The sequence below is a fragment of the Fimicolochytrium jonesii genome (assembly GCF_025526975.1).
Source record: "Fimicolochytrium jonesii strain JEL569 chromosome Unknown EV422scaffold_4, whole genome shotgun sequence".
Taxonomy (NCBI): Eukaryota; Fungi; Chytridiomycota; class Chytridiomycetes; order Spizellomycetales; family Powellomycetaceae; genus Fimicolochytrium; species Fimicolochytrium jonesii.
Genome location: NW_026515671.1, coordinates 72,210 through 88,038, shown reverse-complemented (window position 1 = coordinate 88,038; position 15,829 = coordinate 72,210). Strand labels below are relative to the sequence as shown.

The 15,829-nt window shown below is 53.9% G+C and overlaps 8 protein-coding genes across 8 annotated transcripts; 6 read left to right on the top strand and 2 right to left on the bottom strand.

Annotated features, from left to right (window-relative positions):
* Positions 1-118: 118 nt before the first annotated feature.
* Positions 119-1,429, top strand: EV422DRAFT_518534 (translation protein SH3-like domain-containing protein). The gene is made up of 3 exons (XM_053069530.1): positions 119-209; positions 732-1,082; positions 1,162-1,429. Exons 1-3 carry the CDS (start codon positions 207-209, stop codon positions 1,216-1,218), a joined length of 411 nt encoding a protein of 136 aa, XP_052927871.1. The 5' UTR covers positions 119-206; the 3' UTR covers positions 1,219-1,429.
* A 442-nt stretch (positions 1,430-1,871) lies between these two features.
* On the bottom strand, positions 1,872-4,278 carry EV422DRAFT_518531 (uncharacterized protein). The gene is made up of 6 exons (XM_053069529.1): positions 3,886-4,278; positions 3,774-3,812; positions 3,611-3,699; positions 3,438-3,542; positions 2,576-3,367; positions 1,872-2,516 (listed from the first exon to the last, which is right to left on the bottom strand). The coding sequence occupies exons 1-6, from the start codon at positions 4,207-4,209 to the stop codon at positions 2,357-2,359; spliced, it is 1,509 nt and encodes a 502-aa protein (XP_052927870.1). The 5' UTR covers positions 4,210-4,278; the 3' UTR covers positions 1,872-2,356.
* EV422DRAFT_302318 (uncharacterized protein) lies at positions 4,256-5,392 on the top strand. Its single transcript, XM_053066099.1, has 4 exons — positions 4,256-4,614; positions 4,683-4,786; positions 4,854-4,973; positions 5,046-5,392. Exons 1-4 carry the CDS (start codon positions 4,476-4,478, stop codon positions 5,331-5,333), a joined length of 651 nt encoding a protein of 216 aa, XP_052927869.1. The 5' UTR covers positions 4,256-4,475; the 3' UTR covers positions 5,334-5,392.
* Positions 5,393-7,192: 1,800 nt separating this feature from the next.
* On the bottom strand, positions 7,193-8,607 carry EV422DRAFT_302332 (ribosomal protein S5 domain 2-type protein). The gene is made up of 5 exons (XM_053066100.1): positions 8,402-8,607; positions 8,107-8,246; positions 7,656-7,995; positions 7,503-7,588; positions 7,193-7,431 (listed from the first exon to the last, which is right to left on the bottom strand). Exons 1-5 carry the CDS (start codon positions 8,433-8,435, stop codon positions 7,294-7,296), a joined length of 738 nt encoding a protein of 245 aa, XP_052927868.1. The 5' UTR covers positions 8,436-8,607; the 3' UTR covers positions 7,193-7,293.
* Positions 8,591-10,082, top strand: EV422DRAFT_518521 (uncharacterized protein). The gene is made up of 2 exons (XM_053069528.1): positions 8,591-8,689; positions 8,769-10,082. Exon 2 carries the CDS (start codon positions 8,780-8,782, stop codon positions 9,797-9,799), a length of 1,020 nt encoding a protein of 339 aa, XP_052927867.1. The 5' UTR covers positions 8,591-8,689; positions 8,769-8,779; the 3' UTR covers positions 9,800-10,082.
* EV422DRAFT_518520 (uncharacterized protein) lies at positions 10,083-10,956 on the top strand. Its single transcript, XM_053069527.1, has 3 exons — positions 10,083-10,139; positions 10,198-10,344; positions 10,416-10,956. The coding sequence occupies exons 1-3, from the start codon at positions 10,134-10,136 to the stop codon at positions 10,815-10,817; spliced, it is 555 nt and encodes a 184-aa protein (XP_052927866.1). The 5' UTR covers positions 10,083-10,133; the 3' UTR covers positions 10,818-10,956.
* A 1,009-nt stretch (positions 10,957-11,965) lies between these two features.
* On the top strand, positions 11,966-14,002 carry EV422DRAFT_302213 (uncharacterized protein). The gene has a single exon (XM_053066098.1). It carries the CDS (start codon positions 12,152-12,154, stop codon positions 13,667-13,669), a length of 1,518 nt encoding a protein of 505 aa, XP_052927865.1. The 5' UTR covers positions 11,966-12,151; the 3' UTR covers positions 13,670-14,002.
* EV422DRAFT_302474 (uncharacterized protein) lies at positions 13,884-15,240 on the top strand. The gene is made up of 2 exons (XM_053066101.1): positions 13,884-13,893; positions 13,974-15,240. Exon 2 carries the CDS (start codon positions 14,177-14,179, stop codon positions 15,200-15,202), a length of 1,026 nt encoding a protein of 341 aa, XP_052927864.1. The 5' UTR covers positions 13,884-13,893; positions 13,974-14,176; the 3' UTR covers positions 15,203-15,240.
* The last annotated feature ends 589 nt before the right edge of the window (positions 15,241-15,829 follow it).

Sequence of the window (15,829 nt, the reverse complement as noted above, 5' to 3'; positions counted from 1 at the left end):
CCAGAATCACGTGCCCTACCGTCTTACAATAAAGGGCGTTTAAATAGGCCGCCTCTTTCGCCGATTTCCATGTGGCTGTGCAAAGTCGAGCATCCATCCAACATCGCGCTTTGCGTCCATCGGCTTGGGGGTCCTACGAAACCGCTCATATCAGATCGCTATATCTGGTCGGCCACTTCCCAGCAACTCCAACTACATAACCGAAGATGGTACGCACGGAGAGCAGCAACAGCACGCACGCAGGGAGGAGCTATGTCCGTTTGGTGGAGGGCGGATGGATGGATGGATGGATGATGGAAAGAGACGGATGGATGGGGTTGGATGGTTGGGCGAACGGCGAAATGGCAAATTGGCATGGTGTTGGAGACATCGACATTCGAAGTTCGACTATGAGATGGGTAGAGGTCAGCAGGACGACGGCGAGGGAGAGGCCACCATGCGCGGGACTGAGTGGTACTCTACGACACATCCATTGGAGATTACCGTTCGTTGGGAACATGGAACGACGCTTAGTGATGGGCCACATATTCGAGGACATCGGTGCGACAAAGGTCGTAGGGTTCGGAACGCAGGGGCGGGCGGAAAGCTTTTGAGGTTTGGAACGCAACGGTGGACGACATTGGGATTCGACAATTGGCATGAGCGACGGAATCACCCACCGTTCCTGTGTCCTCGTTTTTGCGGACAGCTTGCTAAACATTGTCGTCCTCCCTCCCATCCCGACGAAATAGGTTTTCAACAGGTTTGTCGAAGTTGGACGTGTCGTCCTTCTCACTTACGGCCCTGATGCCGGCAAGTTGGCCGTTGTGGTCGACATTGTGGACCACTCCCGTGTGCTCGTCGACGGACCCACGACCGACGTCTCCCGCCAGGTCGTCTCCTTCAAGCGCGCCACCCTGACCGACTTGAAGATCGCCATTCCTCGCACCATCGGTACCCCCGCCCTCAAGGCTGCCATTGAGAAGCAGGAGTTGGTTGCCAAGTGGAACAAGACCGCTTGGGCTCAGAAGATTGCCAGGCGTACGGCCCGCGCGGAGACGTCGGACTTTGACCGCTTCAAGCTGATGATTGCCCGCAAGCAGGTGCGTTTTTGTGAATTCCTACAGTCTCTGATTAGATTGCGCCTGGATATACTTATTAATCCCATTTTACCCTCTCCAGCGCCGCTCAACGGTCGGAAAGGCCGCCGCCAAGCTGAGGAAGGCCGCTGCCAAGTAAAGAACCCTAAAGCAGTGTTCCGACCACACCCACTACTTTATTCTTTACCCCCACACACACCATATCCGCCGTCCACACACCCCTCAGCGCTATTCCGCAGCTTGTACAGAATGAGAATACCAACCTCTGATTGTGTTCAGCAGCGACGTGGCCTCTTTTTGTCCCTTTTGTACACATCGTTCGACTTGGAATCAGATCAATTCACAGAAAAGGAGGAGATGCAAGAGGAAGATGGAGTGAGGGCGGGTTATGGGTCATGCAATTTTGTGCAAATTTGGGACGTCTGGGGAAGTGGGGGAGACGACTGTTCAAATGGGCCAGGGGGCTTGCGGATGGGGCGACTGTGAGAGGAACAGGGTCAAATGGGACCGAAGATGTGGTTTGGCGTCGGGGAGCTGCTTCCTTCTGTTTGATTACGGGCCTGTGTGTGATGACCAAACCTGACTGTGGGCGAGGAATTTGGCTCAGGGTGGTGGCAGTTATGACCCACTCTTTCCGGGCGTCGCTGTCCAAGGGTCTCTTCCGAAGCGCAGTGCACGAAAGGGTCTTCCGCCGTGGGACGTCCAGATTTCAACAGAACAAGAGTGTCCAAACTTGTCCAGATGTTGCACTGTACCCTCACATCTCTCGGGCTGCCGTCGCAGCCATCCTCTCACGGCAGATGCACTTCTTTCCTTTGAACAACGTTTGGATGTACCTACTATGTATGTACTGTACCTAGCGGGTTAGTGACGCCAGTTACGCGTTCACGTTACTGAGACGATTAACTCGCGGACGGCAATCCTATATGGCGCTTTTTCTGTGTGAGTGATTACGAGATCCTTACAGTGCCTCCACTAAGTTCTAGATCTAGAATACCCCAATATACGCCGTGCCCCACTCGCCCGCGCCTTCGACATGAAAGCTTCAGCGTCGCGGGAGATGGCCCTTCATGCCCGCGTGTTCAGGAACCGGGTTCAAGCGCATGCCCTGTAGTTGTCGGCCACGCCCAGCCATTCGCTGGCTCCACGCCTGGATGGTTTGGCCATCGCGGCGGATCGGTGGTGTCTCGCGCGCCCACCAAGGGCCAATGAGCAGCCACACATCATGACCCCTACGCCGCTCAGGGTACTTTATCGTCCATCTCCCATCTCCCAGCTCATATCCCCCCATCCTCCTCAATCTCCTCAACCCTCCTCGCCAACATCTCCATAAACTCCACATCAGGCACAGCATCACTCGCCAACACCTTCCCCACCGTACGTTCAAAGCGGGCGAGGTCGCGGGCGTTGCGGAGGGCGCGGGTGAAAAAGTAGAGTCTGAGGATGCGTGAGTCAGTGATGAAGCGACCGGGAAGGGAGGGGAGGGGAGGAATTACCGGTGGTTTGCGGGAGATATCATAATGCAGGAGCCGGGGTGGGCGCAGAGGCTTTCTACGCGGGGTTGCAAAGTCGAGTATGCAATCGTACCATCGTTATTGTCGTCCCCTCCCACATCAACATCGCCCACGTCCCCACTATCCCCTGCCCAAAGAGCATTTGCGAGGTTCGGAAACACTTCGAACCCGACCACTTTCTCCAGTTCCGTCCGGGTTGTTTGAAAGTCGGTGAAGGGCGTGTTCTCGGGGATGGGCTTGTTGGGGATTAGGAAGGCTGCGAAGTGGTACGTGGGTGGTTGTGGCGGTGTTAGGGTTGGTGAGACATCCTGCTGTGATGATTGAACGTCCGGTGTCAGCATCGGCAAAGGCGGTGGTGCATCCCCTGCATCATCAGGTGACGGGAGTAATTGCGGGGTATCCCGACCCTCTCTGACAGCCAAAACAGCTTTGAAAAGATGGGTCGGCACTGCGACCTGTGTTTTGTTGGTCACGGGGTATCGGATCTGATGGGTTGGTGCGGCTGTATTGACCCATCTAGTGCGTGTCGGCGGTGGCGGGTTCTCGCTCAACGGGGATGATGTAACGCTGTCGTGAGTCGGTGGAGGCGGTGGTGTCGGGACGAGGGATGAGGATTGGGATGGTGATGACAGCGCATGTGAAGAGTCTGTGATGGTGCTGACAGCAGGGGCGGGGATCTCCTCGGGCACCCATGCCGGCCCGGAGAGGACATAGACGTCGTCGAACTTCTCCGTCAGATCTCGGACGAACAGTTCAAGTCGGTTCCAATACCACCTGAAAAACACCCCGATTAGCTCTCAACACGGCACAAAGGGATTGAGAATCGGGGACATGTCCTCGTTACACATTGTGGTCGAGATCCTGCGGGACAATGTTGGCGGATAACGCGAACGTGTCGCGCATCGCTTGCTGCGATTGTTTGTTGTTCCCGGCTGGGACCAGATGGCCTCTGTCGTGTGCGTCCAGACGTCAATAGTGGCCGTCTCATTTCTTTCTCCGAGCCTGGGCGTCACAAACCTGCTGAAACCACTCCGCCAATAATCCTCATTCTGTGCGCGAAATTTGCTCGGAACGCTCTCGTCCGCGAAGAACGTTATGCCCTGCCGCTATCAATTCATCATCGTAAGAAGCGGATTCACTCGTTCCGTGCTCCCTGAGCATGTCGCTGATATGAACTCACATCGGCATTCCCCTTCAACGTCTCCTTCGTCAAATGTTCCTAATCAATCGGCATATAGAGAAAATGTCTCTAGCTCCGTTCAGTCCATATCTCCAACGTTGACAGTACATACGAGAACCCAATTCGGCACTCTAGTCTTAAAATTTACGCTAGCCACATAGCTTTCCCTGAACTGCAGCTGCTCCGTCTGCGGCAGTCCGAGCTGCAGAGCCCAGAGATGTCTCGCGGTGGGGAAGCGTATATCGTTTGCGAAAGTTGTAGGCGGCGCGTCAAGGACATCATCGTCGGTTTGAATTGCAACTGCGACTTTTGTCTGCGGAGGAACCAGCGGAGATGGGCGATTAGGCGGAGTGAGGAGGCAGTAGGCGGCGGAACCTGTAAGGGAGCCTGCTGCGAAAGCGAGGAGGGGCTTGCGTGAGGTCAGTAATCGGGACATTGTGCGGCGTTGCCAAAGCCCCAAGATATGACGGGCAGACGCGTAAATTACTCGCGGACTCGTGTGAATATAAGGGGAGCGATACGCGTGGAGGGAGAGCAAGATGGTCGCATGCCAAGGGGTTATCAGCCCTTCTTGAGCATCAAGAGCCTTCTCTATGGTTCTCCTCCTGCTTTCCTACGCTCTCAACACCGTATCCTTCCTCTGCAGCTTTTAACCCAATTTCCCACGCCGTGTCCGCGGATCTTCGCTGCGCGTCGGCCAACATGCCTGTGCGTCCTATTTCTCCAGCGTCGTCTGCAACCACGCTATATCAGTCGGGCCTCACCAGAGCGGCAACCAGCCTTTTTCCAGAATATCGAAATTTGACCGGCGCTAATAGCAATCAGCAAGCATACAAACACAGTGAGTGGGTCTCTATGAATCAACAGGTCATGCAACCGTTCCTCTGAGCGCCATCTTCATGTAAGCAGGTACGGAAGTATCCTCATATCTACCCCTGCAGATCCTGCTGTTTTTCAACGTATGGCTCTTTCCGCTATGGACGTTGGGGATGATTGCCATTGCGATATGGAAGGTATGACAGAATCGTAAACCCATGCGTAAGGTTTTCGCCAGAATCGGTTCACACGATTGCCTTACAGACGACACACACGGAGATTGAAGGAATGCAGAGGTTTCTGATGGCATTTGCCCTTGCATTCTTTGTTGTGGTTGAGTGTCTACGGTTATGGTTTGGCTATAAGGGAAACCTGCTGGAAAGGGTATGGAGCATTTGCTGTGCTGTCTTGTTTCCCCTCCCTGAGGTAGCCTAACGCTCAATCATTCATCTGTAGGTTCCGGAACTTGCTGGCCACTTCCTCCTGACCTTATTCCCACAATGCTTGATTGCAATCTATCTTGCTTTCGGACAACGTCTTGGTCAAGGCTCGACAATGCCCATTGAAACGGTGATTAACATGATTTATGTTGCTTTCCTTGTGCCGGAAGCGCTCTGCGCATACATTGCAGCTCGGAACATCATTAGGGCACAGTCTGCGAGATTCTTCCTGAATGCACCGACACAAATGGAATCGAGACAAACGCTTGAGAGGTATCCCACGGATCGCCACGATCTCAGGTAATAGATAGGAGCCCCACGCAGAATGCCCTCTTCTGGTTGTATTGCGCATATTGGGATAAAAGTCCCATAAGTACATATTTCGCACGATTTTGAGTAGTAGGCGACGGATGTACTGTACTTCAAGGTGCCGGCTGCGAATGGGAGATCAGGCTTGCGTCTCGATAGTATTTCCAAAACCAACCGTGGGTCCGAGAGAGCGCTGGATCACAAACGTTTTGCAGACGCGTAACTCTCGGACTCGGTCGGCCATTCCTACGCTGATTCCTACGCCACGCTTGCGACTCTTGAACCTGGCCACAACCCTGGATATGTAACAGCGCAACGGTTCCTTCTTCTTGCCACTTACTGTATAGATCTACTAGAGTGGTAGCCCGGCGCCCATCAGCGCTCTTTCCAGTCCAAATGCTTACGTGATTAACAGTATTCCACTTCCTGGCCTCACGCAACAGAGACATGAGATTTCCACCGCTACCACGGTCCGGCAGAATGACTTGGAACACTGTAAACGGCCACCGCATCCCCAAATTTTTTAGCGTTGGACGGCGATGCTAAGCATGAGTACTGCCTTCGAAATCCAACTTCCGAATCTTTCCTGTCTGTCCGCAACCCATCCTCACATCATCGCAGTAGCCCGTCTGTTCCTGCGAAGTTTCGTTTATGATCGACATAAAAAACACAATGCACAAAAGTCTCCCAACTACGCGCAATCTGGAGGAAGGAGACGAAAACGTGTTCGACGACTGGCGCTACATGGGCTGTGACTAGCGCAAGTCGGAGGACGCGATCGAGACCAAACGGCGGACCGGATCCTGTGGGGTAGGGATTGGGAGATGCGGGACAAGTTTGGGCCTGAGCCGCGCGATCATGCTTGGGTGATGGATTATGTGGGGATCCATCATGCGTATTATGATCCGTATACGCAGAGAGGGGATGGGAGGGCGAAGGGGAGATTGTATGAGTTCTGTATCAACCATATGGAAGAATTAGATGGTATTGAGACTCAGGCGGCTGCTGCTGCTGCGTTCGGTTGCTGTTGACCGCGCTGGCGGGGGCGGTTGTGACCGGCTGCAGTGTTCTCACCGGCGGCTTCAACCAATTGTCACACCGGCGCCGAGTATCAAGATGGAGAGCGTAAATGCGGAGTCGATGAAAATCGAAAAGGCCCTCACCGCCTCGATCAAATACGAAAATATCACTTACATCGACTGAGAAGCATCTGGGCATCGCGCCAGACCAGGCTTCATTCAGACACGTACGGACTAGCGTAAAGAAACGATGATGGAGAATCGGACAACGAGTGCCTGAAGCTCGGAAGGATGAGGGGTGGAGCGTAGATCAGCAGTGAAGACGGTCACGTTTGAGCGGGAGGACGAAGACGGGAATCACTTCAAATGTAGAGTAGGCTATCATAGATACCTCAGTGTGATTGTTTAGGCTATGCACCTATGTTCCCTCCAAGGTTACCCGTAGAGGAGAACAACGAGATAATATGCCCCTGCTGATAAATACAATGAAAAATATGTACAAAATACATGGCGTTCGTCGGCTGAATGAGCTACGACTTTGCGCACGGTGCGATGGCAAATATGGACTGGGCTAGCTACGTACAGCGCGGATGGCGCGGATGACGCGCGGGTATGATCTGTTCGTGCGCTGAAACGCCATGCCTTGTGTTGCGCGTGGAAGACTGGCCGGGTGGGAATGTACTTTCGATGATGTGCCTTTCCGCGTCCAAGCATCTCGTATGGGAATCGCTCCATGAGGACCAGTCAGCCGAGAGGCCCCGTCTCGTGAATACATTCGGAATCCCCAATTTCCAACCCCATGGCGCACGGACTCTCGCCCCATCCCTCATATCGCCCCATCATTCTGCCGACGCCGACGCCGACTCCCCTCGTCTACAGTCCCCTCATCCCCCTCATTCCCAAGTCCGCGTTTCCCTTCTTCGTAACAAAATCCCATCACTGCAAGATAGTTTTCGCAAGCTTCTTCGTCGACTCCCTAACCGCATCATCCAGGACCTCTTTCAGCTGGTGGCATCCGTCGGATGCGAGGTTGATTACTGCTTCGAGCTTGTCGACGTGGAGCCGGGATTCCAGCTGGATGCGGGTGGGGAGGAAGGGTTAGTGACGGTGCAAGTGAGGAGATGGGGAGGCAAGCTGGGATTTACCGAGATCATGGTGATCTTGCCGCTTTTTGGTAGCAGGCCGACTGTGAGGGTGGGCACATCCGCTGCTTCTTCCAGGTAGTTCAGATCTGAGGCGGGATGACACGAATGAGAAACAAAGTTCAGCGAGGATTTCGAACATTCGTCCGCACTTACCCAAAATCGCCTGGTTATTCACCCACCCCGCCGAACAAGCACACACATAATCCGTCATCGGTATCCCCGCATCAATCAGCGCCAGCGTCGCCGCATTGATTGCAGCATGCAGCCCCCCACCATCCGTCTGCAGAACCTGCAGATACACATCGATTTCGGATCTTGGGTAGGCGGTGACGGTGACGACTGACTCGAGAGTACGCTTTATCTGCGACCCGATTTCGAGCAGACGCCGGTCTTTCCGTGCACGTTGCCGCCGCTCGCCGGAGGAGAAGGAGGAGAGGGAGTAGGTTACGTTCATGTGGGCGCGGTCGTGCTGTACGCCGGAGCGTTTCACGGGCTGCGGAAACGATAAATCGCTCAGTTCGTTTCTTCTGCGCCGTTTCCAATCTCCGTATGGTCCTCCTGAAGGCCGTTTTTCAGGAACATATTCCCCGTCTCGTCTGCTCACCTCTCGCGGTCCATACACGGCAGCAAGCACCTTCGTATTCCCCTGCTCCACATACGCCGAACCGTCGGCCTGAGACAACACCCCTATCCGCGTCAGCACCCGTCTGAGCTCCAGCGGCCTGCGCCCATCCACTCTGAGACCTACAGCAAGAACATAGTCAGTTCGCAGGTTCGGCGCTGCCGTGGGAACATGCACCAACGCGTGGTTCGTTCGTTCACACAAGACGTCCGCATGCAGATCCTCCGCCCGCAAAGCGAAGGCGGCCTGGGAGCCCTATGCGAGAGAGAACGCTTACCCTCTGGAGATACTATTTCCACTCTGCTTGACATTTTTGAAGGTGGTCGTGTTCGTGGGAAGATTCGCGAATTTGGGGTATCGAATTGCGTGAAAGTTAGGATGATTTAAAAGTGCAAACACGTGACAATATGCCACATTTTAATACGTTTCCCATTCGCTTTGATTCGGACATGGGCCTGTCGCGCAACCCCTTCGCGCAACCCCTTCGCGCAACCCCTTCGCGATCGCCCGACAACACAAACTAATCCCAGCATAGCGTGAGTCCAATGTAGCAGAACACCTTCGTGTGCGTAGGCGTGCATGGTTCCTTTACTCGGAGAACAACGCACTCCTGTTCTGACTTCTATGTATTTCTGTCACGACAGCGAATCGCGACATGCCTCCTCAATCGCTCGAGACCAACGAGACGACGACATACCCGCTTCTCAACCTTCCCGGCGAGCTGATCCAGGATATCTTTCGACTAGCTGCGTATAAGAAGAGCAAAACTGGAAGGAGTCTTTCCATTCCGCCGCATGTCTCGAAAGCATGGTTTCAGTACTGGAGACGGGCGGCCTGCACCAACCTCATTCTCGAGGACGTTCAGCTGCACCAATTTCTGCTGTGGATCAACCGACCGGAGAATAGCGATCTGCCAAAGTGCATACGAACTTGCGATATGATGTTTCGGCAGTGGGACTGGTACGAGAAGCGCTACAAGGCTATCAAGGGCATCCGAAACAAATACACCGAAGATCATCCTGGAAACCAACATATAGTGGAAAGCTTCGTAAACGACTGCTTCTACAACTTCGCGATCGTTCTGAAGAATATGACGAGTCTTCGCGCTCTAATCGTCTTCACGAATGGCGCCATCAATACGACATTCAGCCTGGGCGCCGTGGCGGCTATCGTCACTAGTATCCCGCCTTCCGTTACCGACCTTGGTCTCTTCTTACGCGAAGCCGATCTCACGCGTGACAGGCAAGGGGCCCCACTATCAGTACCCGTCCACCTCTGCCCGGTCCTAGCTCGGAACTTGGTCAACGTCAAACGGATGGCCATCTCACTGCGATACTTGTGCCCGGCCTTCTTCATGGAACCGGCTTACCCAAACTTGAGGAGGCTCAACATTGTCGGGGATGAAACTTCCTGGCGCGATTGCGAGGAGTGTTTCGATCCGGAGTGGGATCCTTATAAATTCTCCGATGAGGATACAGCTAGCAGAGACATTTTCATAACCGCAGGAAAGCGTCTGAAACACCTGAAGGAATTCACGGTTACCCCCTGCCACATCGCATGGAGGACCGGGGAACCAAAACCTCGTATCAATTTGATGACGGGCAAAGAGGTAGTCTATAACGCCGTTACGGACGAATGGGAACCCGCCGCCGTAGTTGATTCTGCCGCCTCATGATCGCTCCTTTTGAGGTCTTCTCGAGTCATAGCGGTCTTTCAAGGATACATCTTGAAACCCTTTTACCCTTTCCTGTATATTTTGTATCCGAGTCGTCGTCGTCCCCCTGTATGCTTGCCCTTCCCTCGGTGATGGCTCCACGATCACCATTTGGAGTAAACCCCCTTTTCCATGAATGAATCCTTCTTTGAATTTTCAAATCTGAGGTCTGAAGCAGATTGACCACACTGTCAATGTGGCTGTGCAGCAGTCTCCTCCGAGATTCATGTCAAACCGCACTGCAACCGCACATTCCATCTCCGCACGTCGAACTACCCCATCACACCTCACAAGCATGCCCGTACGTTATTCTTTTCGTTTCACCATCCAACAACTCTTAACTAACCCTTCGTTGTCAGATTCTCCCATCGATCCTTCTCGGCTTTCTCGGCGGACAGCTCTTTACGCGTGCCATTTATGATCACGTCTGGTATGCGGTCGGCGTTGGGGCCGATCCGTCGACGCTGAAGTCGAGGGTTACTGCAACGCAGAGGCAGGAAGCTTTGGTATGCTCTTGCGGCTATGTCCATGGGCGGCGAAGTGGACACGAACGTTATACTAATCCTCCCAAATACAGACCTTCTACCGCACGCTGGGCAACCAGCCCGTCAACTTCCTGTATGCCACCGCAGCAGTCGCCGCCCTCGTCCTCCTCTCCGCCCTTCTTCAATCAATCGTAGATTCCAAAAAGCGGATCCCATCCCTCCTGTCGTTCCTCACCTTCAGCGGCGCGACAGCCACGTATCTGCTGAAAGTGCAGCCGATTCTGACGCATATCAGCAAGCTGGGGGTTAGGAGGGAGAAGGCAGACACGGAGGCGAAAACACTGTATGATCTGGCGCTTTGGCAGGGGGTTGTGGGGGTTGCTGTTGTGGTTACGTTGTTGTTGCAGGCGGGACTGGCCGAGGCCGAGAGTGAGGGGGTGAAGAAGGTGGCTGCGAAGGGGAAGGAGAAGATCAAGGCTGCTAAAAACCAGTGAGGGTTTTGCGAAGAGGAGCGGCGCAGACCAAGCTTTTCGAAGAGCAGGCTGACAGCTTAATAATCCCGCCGAAGAATGTAGTGTAGCAATTGAACTAGTCGTTGGCAGACCATTCCTGGCGTAGTATGTATATATGATTCCTCAAAATTGCAAGACTGCTTCCTCACACATGGTATCTCCTGCACGAATCGTATCCTCTCCCATCGCCGGCCATCCCATGTCTCCCGGCATTTCATTCCCGCTACCCTCCAAATCCACACTCCAATGACGTTGCGAACAGAACATATGCGCTCTCCGAGACATCTAGGCCTTTTTCGCCCCCTTGCTCGCACTTTTCGATTCGCTCTTCTCCGCTGACTTTGTCGTTGATGTCGAGGCCTTCTTCGCCTTTGCCTGAGTCTCCTGGTTGATCTGTTTTGTTATCTCTGGGTCGTACTTCCATGTCGTCCATCCCTTATCAGCCCCATCGTCCTGCACATGAAGATATAAAGCAGGACATTAATCGCTGTTGTGATTTCCAACGTCCACCCTCCTTCTCAACGCCGCAACCTGCCCTCCATCACTCTCACACACATGATACGCAAACCAAGACCAAAATGGAAGTGCATAGCCGAATACTTACCCCAGAACAAGCCAAAGCATAGTATCGCTCGTCACGGACGTTGCGCTGCCAGCCAGCGGGAATGTGATGGTATTGGTCGCCGGTTGTCGCGCTCTTAGTTGCCGCGAGCTCGTTGGCGGCCATGCCACCGCCGCCGCGTGGGGATTTGTTGGCGGAGGGTTTGATGGCGGACCGCAGGGCAGGGAGGGAGTGGAAACGGCGAAGCATCTTGGGGTTGTGTTCTGAGAATAAGGGAGTAGTTGATGCTGGGGCGTCAACCAAAGCGTCCTGGTTGAGCGTGGGTTGAGCGCATTGAATAGGTGAATTTAATCGCGCTTCACGTGACCCACTCGTAGCTCATAGCGGGGCAGTTGACAGTCTGCCATGCGCTGTCAGTCGCCCATTTCAGACAGCTCGCTTTCTTTGCTCTCGCTCGGTCTCAGGCTTACTTTCTCGCCCGTCTGACCCCACGCTCTCCAAACCGCAGTCTCTCAGGACCGGGCTTCCGTTTTTTTCTTGTGCCCTTCCTTTGTTCTGTGGGCGCAACCCTGCTGCTCTAGATACCATCCATCCGCCGAAAACGTCCCGCCCATTCGGAGCTGTCAAATCGGCAGGACATACGCGCCAGTCCCAAGGGTTTTTTCCCACGCGTCCGGCAGGTTAGCTCCTCACACTCCCGGCTACAGGCTCTATCGACTCGAAAGGAGGAGCACGCTCAGACACCCTCGCAGCCATGGAAACGAAATCCGTGGAGAGTATCCCGGCCGGCCGGACGATCGGCAGCTCCATGACGCGAGCGATGGCAGTCCCGGAAATCGTCGCCTTGATCTTGAGGCAAACACCAATCGCGACCATCCGCCTTCGATGCCGCCGTGTATGTAAAGCATGGAGAAAAATTTCAGACGAAACAGTACCGCACTTGATCAAGCAAACATTGGAAGCGCGCCACACAACGTTCGATTATCTGGACAAGGAGCCTTTGATGAAAGTTGTGAACATCGAATCGGAGAACACAAAAGAAGACGTAAAAGGATGTCAGGACAGCTCCGAGTTCAGCAGGATTGCAGCTTTGACACCTGTGAACATTGAGGGCGATCTGACCTTCAGATGCCCCCGGAATGTACCAGTCATATGGCACTTGTCGAATGTCTTCACCGATGTTCATTTCACTGATGGAAGGAACCAGCCGGTCGAACTACACTTCGATCTCCGACACAAGCATGGGACCCACACCGCCGTCTCGAGGACCCAACCACCGACGCAGGGCCGTCGGCCCCAGACCGAAGCAACCACACCGTTCGCCATCCTGGCCTACGAGATTACAAACGATCCCATGCAGGAGCCTCAATATTACGGATGGGGCCTCGACGAATACCTCAACGTGCGATTCATATCCCTGCATATTCCGTTGAACATTGTCCTTTGCTGGAATGGAACGCGGCGTATCGACGTGGGTCGGAGCCCAGGACTAGTGGGTCCGTCGGCAGTGAAAGTTGCATCTGGATTCGCAAACAAGCATCAGAACCAACCAGGACCGTCGGGACAAGCAAGGCCGGCGGTTTCACGACAACAGCAGCTACAGCCTTCAAAAATGGCTTCGCACGGTCCTTATAAATACACCCAAGGCTTTGCGACACCTCCGCAACCCACCTCAATCTTGAAACGCACCAGCTTGGCATCGGACACTGGTCCATCCGGCCAAACCAGAAATGAACATTCGTCGCCAAACGCACAATCCTCATACAACACTCATCAAGTCACACCCCCTTCGCCTCCAGCCTCCCCAAAGCCAGCATGTCGCCCCAATACAGTCTCACAAACAACCCTTACCCGTGCCTATTCAGCTCCAACCATCAGCCTCAAGTCTCCCTACATCACAAACGGCCAACGCGACGCCCTTCTCCGCCAAGAAAGATGGGAATCAGCAGCACGCGCTGACCCCTGCTGGGCACGTCTCTACATGGGCCCCGCCGACGGCGACATCGAAGCTATGATCGCTTACGCGCGGCGGGACAGGCGGCCCGTCGTCACCCCCTTGGGCTCGACCTGCGGCGGCATCGCATACCCAGACTGCACGTTCCACTTGTGCAGTACGTGCTGTCGCGCGTGCAGGGTGCGGTCGTTGAAGTGTGTGGCGCATGGGTGGTGGCCCGGACGCGCCGACGGAGGCCCGTTTGGAAACAAGTGCTCTACCTCGTGCCTCGTGCTGGCGGATGGGAGGGGGTCGAGGATGGGAATGGCGGGGCAGTGAGAAGTGAACAGGGTGTCGATGAGAGCGAGAGGGCGTCATGTGGAATTTAATTACCGAGGCGGTATGGTGGATCGGTCAACCTCTTGGGATGGCCAGGTGTATATGAGGAACCCTCCACCGATAGTCCTTCCAAAATCTTTGTTCTTCCACTCGACCCAATTTATTCCCCTTGGGTCAACGTTATATGCTTCTCTATCGCTAGCAAGAGTGGAAATGTTTCTACTGTACGTATCTGTGCTCGTTCATATGTGCCTTTATCATACAAAAAAGATTGAAATTCGTTGATGCAATGTCATTTTCCTAGTTTCTCACGACTGGGTCATATCGAGAGTAGTACTGTAATGGCCGTTTCTGACTTGGAGTCGGTGATGGATAATGTCGGGGTCCGCAACCACACTTCCTTTCGTGTGCGAGCTCATCGTCATTGGAGTACGTACTCTGAGTGCTTCGAGCCAATAACGGAAATCGACAGCGCGTCCTGCCGGTCTGTGTGGAGATGAAACCGACATGTGGCATTGGATTCTCCACTCAATACGTCTCCCCCACGGTGGCAAACAATGGGAGCTCGGTGCTGATTTCTGTTTTTCCGCAGAAGTAAGCGAAGAGATGCTAATTTTTTTCCAGAAGAGCTGCTTCCAACTCGGACAGAATTCAACCCAACCTCGCAAACGAGGGATTCTCCTCAAACAACAATCTCAAAATGAGCGACCCAACCGTCTCGACCAGTTTCAAATGCAAATCCCGGCCATTTACAAGCTCTCGCCGTCCAAGTTGGTCAGAGCCAGCATCGCCCAGGGCAATACCTCCGCTTTCTTTAAAATTAAAGGCAGAGCTATTATCATAGAAGGAACCGCAGATGCGGTCGCAGATGCCAAGCAAGCCCTGGGCCGAGAAGTCGAACGCCAATTTCACGGCTGGGCTCCGCACGCAAAACGCCTGTTTTTCACCTTGCCAAGCGGGATTCATGACGAGGATTTGTCCGAGCTGAAGATGGAGACGATCGCGTGCGCAAGAGGACTTACAAACTTGAGGGCGGATAAAAAGCAGGAGCTGTGGGCTTCATTCGGTCGCCTAGTCCACCGAGGCAATGACGGTCCGGCGACAATAGTAAGTGCTAGAAAGACACGGGGCTGGGGTACTTGGTTCGAAGCTAGGGAATACAGTGAGGATGAGATTACCCGGTTGATGCAGTGTTTCGAGAACGAGGAGGGATTTTTTAGGATGTACAAGGATACAAGGAAATCGTATGCTATTCTCGTCGACTTGCACGGCGATCTACGGGTTCCGCAGATCCGAGTTGCGTGCAAAGACGACATGGAGCCGCCGAGGCAGGACGTGCGATTGAGCGCCAAAAGAATCATGGGAAAGCATTTTTGTCTGGATCTCATCCCGTCACCAGTCAACCCTACTGCGACGACGATGGAGAACACACGATGGAGAACACACCACCCGCCGCCGCAACCAACCCTTCAGGCATCCGCATATACGCCGCCTCCCAAATTCCCATCCCCAAGCCCTCCCCCGACCTTCTAGACGCAACGAAAAGCATCCTCGCCGGCAACTCAACCAACCCCACCTCCCGCTACGTCCCCCTCATGAGCGTCATTCATCAGCACATGGTCACATACATCAATACGGTGAAGGGATACCGCGTGAAAATCGCTCGGCAGACGTGCGAAGATAAATCCGTGACGGAGATGTGGGTTGAGCTTGGCGGGGATGTTGTTGATGTGAATGACAAGGATGCTTTTGCGGAGGCTGTCGGGCGCTTGACGAGAGTCGCTTGTGGGGTGAGGGAGATGGTCGGGTGGTTGTGAAGCTGGCGGATGGTACCCAGGCGTAGCTGTTCTTCCTGGCTGAGAGTTTGGATTGTGTCTATATCATGTATGTAGTTTGGTAGTATGCTAGAGCCCCGTTCCTGCGTATCCATGGGGATCTTCTTTCTTGTCATGCCCTCGTGCGCCCAAGCTGAGATGAACTTCAATAACGTTCGTGGGAGACTGTTGTTTAAGACGCACCATCCTTTTCATGCCGAACATTCGCTGTACATCTGCGAGGACTGCTAAAGGTCCAGAGAAGAGCGCCTGCCAATACGACAAAGGACAACGTCAAATAGCTGGAATCCGACCTGTCAAGGAACGGAAGCCTCTGTTTTATAAG